Here is an 8109-nt window from a genome sequence, read left to right as displayed (position 1 = left end):
GCTGTAGGACCCCCATAAAATGGGTCTTGGGATTATATGATTAAGCTGATTAATCATGCAGATGTTACTGGATACTGCCTGTTTGAGGTTACACCACAGGTTCTCACTCCAAAGGAGTCCACATTCCCCTGTTTCTGGAAGTAGTACAGCCTTAGGCTGCATGAGTCTAGAAAGAGGTCCTGGAAAATACTAGGACTTTCTTAGAAAGACGTCCTGGGGTAATTATAATTAAATGAATTATACGCCTAGTTATCACTACACATTTGTATGTCCAATTTCCAAAATTCTGACATGGAATTGCATTGTATTAGGGAATACATGCCAAAATGGATAGCAGCAAATGTGGTCAGTGGACGGGTGAACAAACCACAAGTAAAACCCCATTTGGTTATGGGAGACCACAGGTAACCACAAAAGAAAAGAATAAACCAAGTAGGACAAATAGTTTTCCTCTGAATTATACTAAAGAACAAGTTGTTCTTTTTACAAATCCTGCACATAGGAAATGAAAGAAATACACATTACCTGTTACAAGAATGGTTAAACTGTATATCTGTGGCTCAATGCCAGAGCTATAACAGCCAGCAAAAATACACACTTTTACATTAGCTGTTACTGATCTCTCTGTTGAACCATGGGATTTGCACAAAATGGCACATCACTTTCCTTAGGTATGTAAATAGATTCTGAAAATACGTGTGAGTAAGAGTGAGGTTCTTGTGTATAACACTGATGGGAAGGTTGCAGAAATGTAAGTTTAGATATATGATGATGAAGTAATGCACTGGTGAGTTGGAAAAGCTCTGAGAACCTAAGCTTAAAGAATGTGATGTGTAGGATGTGCAAATAGTCTTCATAGTTTAATACTTTCACTTCATGTCAATTGATGTGAGACTTTAGTTTTCCTATGCACTGACAGTTTAAAAATGAGAGAAATACAGATGGATAACCTGATTAATTTATAAGGAATTAAGATTAATGCAGGTATTATGAAGGTATAGAAAAGATCCGAGTAAACTGACTGGAAGAGGATAGTGATAAGAGCCTACTAAATTGAGGGAAGCCATGTGAGAAATGATATAAAATTGCATATATGAAAGTAAAAGAATAAAGGAAAGACTTGGAAAAATTGACAGACCCACAGTAAACTGTTGACGGTTATGAGTATTTTATGTGAAGATACCAGGTGAATGCATTATACGTGACAGTTAGAGTATGAATCCGAGTGGATGAGGCCATTTCTTTGTTTATTCCTTGCACTACCATGCTGATGCAGGGAATAAAAATGGAATGATTGTTGACAATCTGAAATTAAGGAGCATTCTTTGGGAGAGGGTAAAGGAGATTAAAAGTTTCACTGTACGCCTCAGTGTAATACATGTGGTAAATCAATACGAAACATTGTGATAATTGAAGAAGACTGTTCAGATCAAAGAAGGATGTGAATATCCAATGAAGCTATGTGCACTTCATTCATTCCCTGAAAATGGCAATAGGGTTAAGGAAAATGAAAGTAGATTTTCATGCACAACTGTCATACATCTTTGATTCAATCCACAATCTGCAGTGTGCTTGCTCACACTGACAGTATCACTTTTGACCTTTAATACATGTCTTTCATCTCTGGCCATGACTGTTACTACTAATCGAAGTGTACACCAGTGATATCTTGGCTAGGCCATGTTACAGTCCCAAGACAGACCAATGTTTGGCTACACCTTAACTGGAAAAACAGACAAGGCTTAGGCTTCACCACAGCTAAGCAGTTTATCTAAAATTGCCTAAAATTGCTTAAGAGTTTCTGAAAACCCTTTGTTATACATATTCTACAAAGGCATGATTTTATGCTAGTATATATACATATATATAATATATATATAATTGTATAAATATATATGTATACTTTTTCATTCATGCATATTCACCATTTCCCGCATTAGCGAGGTAGCATTAAGAACAGAGGACTGAGCCTTTGAGGAAATATCGTCACTTGGCCCCATTCTCTGTTCCTTCTTTTGGAAAAGTAAAAACTGGAGGGAAGGATTTCCAGCCCCCTGCTCCCACCCCCTTTAGTCGCCTTCTGCAACATATAGGGAATACGTGGGAAGTATTCTTTCTCCCCTCTACATTTATATGTATATGTATTTGAGAAAGTGCACCATTGGGCCTAATGCAGTCCTAGAGAAATGTGGCATTTTGTTTGCCAAGCATTATGGGCTTCATGTTGGCTAAAACCACCAACTGGTGAGTTTTGCCAATATAGCAGATCTTTTTCTATATTATCAATCAAATAGGTACAAAAGTATAGTTATCTGTGGTGGTGAGCCAATATACTGGCTTAAAGGTGAAGATTTTCCAAAAGGAGTTTTTCCTCATCTGGTTGCTGTAAAAACCACAATTTTTCAAGAGTCACATTCTATGATTCAGTTTTCTGGTACACTAACATTAGGCATTTATTTGTTTCTTAAATTAAGATTTAAAATCTTTTTAGATTGGTAGAATTATACTCAATTGTGACAGTATACATGTTACCAGTATAACTTACCAATAATATCTATGCAATTTATGAATCTGGAAAATCTTAACAAACTTTAATGCCACTAGAGATTCTGGTTTTAACATTTAATATAAATTATTTCTGTCTCTCGGTGACACTTTTTATCTCATCCATGTTCTTGAATTTTTTTTTTTTTATTCATACTGAGAAAACTGAAAAAGATAAGACTACAAATTTAAAATACTTCTGCCCAGGCATGTTAGCTACTTTTAAGAGGAAAAAGGGTCAGAGGGACAGACATCTGTGAAAAAAATGAAAGAGGCACAAGTGCAAACAGATAAGTATTAAGAGAAGGCCAAAGATAGATGAGAGGCAGTATGAAAAAGAGACAAGATGATATATGGTAATAGAGTAAAAGTTACCTCGAGAATACAGTGTTGATTATGAAAACATGAGTGAGAGTACAATCCAATCCAAGCCAAACAAAGTATGTGAATGTGAAGTGCAAAACAAGACCAACAGTGCATGCAAACATGAGGTAAGGTGAGCTGATATGAAAACATCTGCAAATGTGTGAGAGTGGGGAAAAGAGAGAGAAGTCAAAGTGACAGTATTCAATTATGAGAATGAAGAGAGCATGAGAATTTATGAGAATGAATGAGTGTAAGAAATAGAACAAGATAATAAGTGTTCTGAAGGTTGCTAAGTGAGTGTCCAGAATTACATTCCTACCTACATTATTTTAGATCATAATTTGCTCATGTCTATTTTCTATGTACAGTGTTCACTTCTAACTATAAACTGAGTTTCATTAGGCATTTTCCCCATTCATTTTGGTTTCTGTGGTGTCTATACTGTTTTCCTTTGTGGAAGGGGAAGATTTATTCTCTAAATTATTTTCTTGGGGATTGTAGACTACCAGCTTCACTTGATGGCTGAGAGACTCGTGGCCATGGTTGTGGCCTTCTTCCAGACAGTTGAATGCTCGACCACAGCAGGGACATTCATCAATTGGAGAACGGATAGAATTTTTCAGTTTCTGTTGAGGCCAAAATTAAACAAGTATTTAAAGACAAAGGAATGTGGTTGCATAAAAGCACATACAAAAAACAGTATTAATAATTGTAATAATAATAATAATAATAATGAGTATGTTTGAAGGAATAGTGGTTCCAACAATGTTGTATAGCTGCGAGGCGTGGGCTATGGATAGAGTTGTGCGCAGGAGGGTGGATGTGCTGGAAATGAGATGTTTGAGGACAATGTGTGGTGTGAGGTGGTTTGATCAAGCAAGTAATGTAAGGGTAAGAGAGATGTATGGAAATAAAAAGAGTGTGGTTGAGAGAGCAGAAGAGGGTGTTTTGAAATGGTTTGGTCACATGGAGAGGATGAGTGAGGAAAGATTGACCAAGAGGATATATGTGTCAGAGGTGGAGGGAACGAGGAGAAGTGGGAGACCAAATTGGAGGTGGAAAGATGGAGTGAAAAAGATTTTGAGTGATCGGGGCCTGAACATGCAGGAGGGTGAAAGGCGTGCAAGGAATAAAGTGAATTGGAACGATGTGGTATACCGGGGTCGACGTGCTGTCAATGGATTGAACCAGGGCATGTGAAGTGTCTGGGGTAAACCATGGAAAGTTCTGTGGGGCCTGGATGTGGAAAGGGAGCTGTGATTTCGGTGCATTATTACATGACAGCTAGAGACTGAGTGTGAACAAATGGGGCCTCTGTTGTCTTTTCCTAGCGCTACCTCGCACACATGAGGGGGGAGGGGGTTGTTATTCCATGTGTGGCGAGGTGGCGATGGGAATAAATAAAGGCAGACAGTATGAATTATGTACATGTGTATATATGTATATGTCTGTGTGTGTGTATATATATGTATACATTGAGATGTATAGGTATGTATATTTGCGTGTGTGGACGTGTATGTATATACATGTGTATGTGGGTGGGTTGGGCCATTCTTTCGTCTGTTTCCTTGCGCTACCTCGGTAATGCGGGAGACAGCAACAGAGCAAAATATATATAAATAAATAAATAGTAAAGCTGTACTTCTATGAGATAGATACAGTGATCAAGAGTATTCACAATACATATAGGTCAGCTTTGGAGGATATGTGATTTAAACATTTTGATATTAATTTCAGCAATGATGGTAAAATGATGTTTTGATATCAAAGAGAGCTTTAAAAGGCAAGCATGTCTTTCAATGAAGTAAATAAAGGAAATGAATGACAGCCACTAGGAAGGACTGGATCAGTGAAGTAAGTGGAAGAAATAAATGACAGCCACTAGGAAGGATTGGATCAACATCTTTCACATTTAACAGTGGGATGTGGCTCTCTTGACAACAGGATGCCCAACAACTTAGGGTAAGCAAATGATACATATTTCTTGGAAAAAAAACAACAACAACAAAGCAGACAGAATAAAGTAAAGTGAACTAGTGGATTTTTTGCTATAATGGTTACTAATGATAACCAGAAGAACTAAAGATGTTGTATGGACACATGATACATCTGATGAGAAAAGAATATGATGAACTGAAATGAGCACATGTAATTTGAAAGTAAGGCAAGAACAAGACAGGAGTAAGGCAGTACATGAGAAGATGAGCATGGAGAAATGTGAAGAGATGAGCAAATGCAACTGTTGTCAATGGAGTCAATGGATCTTCTGCATGAACCATTCATGTATGCACTAGGTCTATGGGATACAAATACCATATATTTTGAATATCGAACAATAGTAGAGGATACCCTCTAGACATGCTAAAAATTCAATTAACCATCTGTTTATGCTGATTATCTCTCCTTACTTAAGAGTTGGAACCACTGTTGAAGTCTTACCTCAAAGATGTTAGTTCCTTTGGCTTTAACGATAGCTATGATTGCAAATATTGGGATAGGAGCGATAGAGAGCGATGATATTATCCAGCCAACACCAATGGCCCAGTCTGGATATTTGTACTCTCCCTTGTTGTATGTTGGCTGCTTGTAGTCCACCATCGAAAATATCCAAATGGCCTGTAAGATATAATTTGATGGCTTATATGTGGCTCTTGCTTGTGCAATACAGAGTAATGCATTTCTAGGTACCATTAACAAGTTCCCTTAAGACTCGCCCTTTTATTTCATGTGACATTTCCTTTATTCCTTCTCAGTTTACAGCCTCACTAATATTGCAAAAAAAATATTAGGGGAAGTATAGTGTCATAATGTGAAACAGCCTAAGAATTTACTTCATGCAGCACAAGACTTTTTGATTGTTTTCTATTTCAAAATTGTTCATCATTTACTGCAAACAGTGGAGTGTCAATAACAGAACACATCTTGCCTCACATGTTTACATCCACTCTCTAACTCTCTCTAAGAAGGTACTGAAACCAGAGCTCTTTATCCACAGCCCGGCCCCCCTTAGTTTTCCCTGACCTCTCATGTGCCCTGGTTCAACCCACAGACAACATTTCACCCCCTGTGTGCCACATTGCTCCAGTGTGGTATGTCCTATGCATGCTTTCACCCACCAACACATTCAGGCACTGATAATTCAAAGCGTCTTTCATTTCATTCCCTCTCTTTTATTCTTGTGCATTTAGGGCCTGTGACATACCTATGATGCACCGTAGGGACTACATTATCATTACAAATATGAATCTTTGCCCTGACAAACAGTGATATCTCTTTTCAAAGACTCCCCAGTTCACCAATGACCTTTGCACCCTCATCCAAACTATGGTTCCATGGTTCTGTCTGCTATGTCAACTCTTAGGTATCTATTACTTTCCATTTCCTCCAGGTTCTCTTCTTTCCAACTAACCTGTCTCACCTTCCTGCAAAATCTCATAACCTAACTTTTGTTATTCACATTAACTCTCCAGTTCAACCTGTTACACACACTCTCCCAAACTAAGACCCCAGCTTCTGCAGTTTCTCAGTTGAATGTACCATCAGAGCCATGTCATCTGCAAACAGCAACTGACTTACCTCCTGGGCTCTCTCACTCTAGCATACTGTAAACCCATCCCTCTCTGAAAGACCCTCACATTTACTTTCCTCCCACTCCCATCCATAAACAGATTTACCAACCATAGTGATACGACACATCTACAACAGGCACTTTTCATCCACTTCCTTTCCTACTAAAAATTTCTCTGCTTCCAGTAGCTTTCCTTCCATACAATATGTTCATATGATCTTCCACAGAGCATCTTTGTCAATCCTACCATACACATTCTCCTGATCCATAGATACCACATACGAATCCATCCCTTTCTCGGGGCATTGCTCATGCAAACGCTTCAAAGCAAACACCTGATCCGCACATCCTATATTACTTCTAAAGCTACATTGCCCCTCCTCAGTTTGATGCTTTTTGCATGTCACGACCCTCTCCATCACCACTTTCCCATATAACATACCAGGTATACTCAGGAGATTTATACCTCTGTAATTTAAACAATCAATTTCATCTTCCTTGTCTTTACATAATAACTCTATGCAAGCATTCTGCCAGTACTCAAGCATTTCGCCTTAAGGTATGGATATGATGAAAATCCTTACTAACCAAACAAAAAAAATATTCACCCCTCTTTCTTGAGACACTTGTATGCAATCAGATCTACTTTGGCCACTTTGCCCCACTTCATATCATGCAAGGCTTTCACCATTTGATGAAAATCCTGACTAACCAATGAAGAAATATTCATCCCCATTTCTTGTGAAATTTAAGTGCAATCCTATCCATTCCAGCCACTTTGCTACACTTCATATTATGCAAGGCATTCACCAACTCTTCTGTTTTCACCACCACATCACAAATACCATATATTTGCAACCCTATCATCTATTACATTCTCCATCACTGTTTTACATATCTGTCCACCTATAGTGTCCTAAATGCATCCTTCATTCTTTTCAACATGTCCTCTAGGTTCACCTCATGTGCTTTCTGTAATTTTTTGTGGTCCTGAGCAAATTCCACTTTTTTCACCTAGTCCTCTAGGTGGTATATTCTGAGCTGGGGCTTATTTACCTTATCCAAAAGGTGGAAGTTTTCATCTGTCAGGTTCCTCATTTCAGTTCCTGGCATCCTCAGTCACCCTTCAGAAACCATCAAAATTAAAACCTTTCACTAATCTTATTTTCTTTTTGTGTACTTTTGATGTGTTTATTTTTCCTTAGTTATACTAGAGAGAAGCTGTCTTGGGGGTTATGGAAACAAGCTCAGCCTGGTTATCTAATTTTCCTGTTCTGGCTTTCAGAACCTTAGTTAAGTTCATGCAGTGCTATTTGCCTTATTATGTTCCCCTCATATGTCTAAGGGTAGTGGTTCATTAGCCTTGTAGTACTAGAATATTAAAATAGGACTCTACAGATAAAGATTGTTGGCAGCATCTGCATTTACCAGGTTACGGTTAATCAGTTCTGTTTTTGTCCTCTTACTATCTCTCTTCTGTGTATGTTTCATTAATTTCCATAATATTAGCCTTTCCTGTCAAAATATAAACTTCTTCAATTGACAGATTAACTTTGTGTGGGAAGTGAAAAAAGTGAGAAGCACTTAAACTGGTGCTGAGGATCATGTTTTGCTTTGAAATGCTTGACAGA

General features: G+C 38.0%; 1 protein-coding gene across 1 annotated transcript in view; it reads right to left on the bottom strand.

The window, feature by feature from the left end:
- Positions 1-211: 211 nt before the first annotated feature.
- LOC139767410 (sodium- and chloride-dependent GABA transporter 2-like) overlaps positions 212-8109 on the bottom strand; it is a 142846-nt gene continuing 134948 nt past the window's right edge. Inside the window, exons 11-12 of the mRNA XM_071696756.1 lie at positions 5350-5526; positions 212-3536 (exon numbers count right to left, since the gene is read on the bottom strand). Of these exons, the coding sequence (XP_071552857.1) occupies positions 3309-3536; positions 5350-5526 (405 nt within the window). The 3' untranslated portion in view covers positions 212-3308. The remainder of the gene's footprint in view (positions 3537-5349; positions 5527-8109) is intronic.

This window comes from Panulirus ornatus, chromosome 61 (assembly GCF_036320965.1).
Source record: "Panulirus ornatus isolate Po-2019 chromosome 61, ASM3632096v1, whole genome shotgun sequence".
In the NCBI taxonomy this organism is placed as follows: Eukaryota; Metazoa; Arthropoda; class Malacostraca; order Decapoda; family Palinuridae; genus Panulirus; species Panulirus ornatus.
Note: the sequence above shows the minus strand (reverse complement) of the source record. Positions and strands in the feature narration are given on the sequence as shown.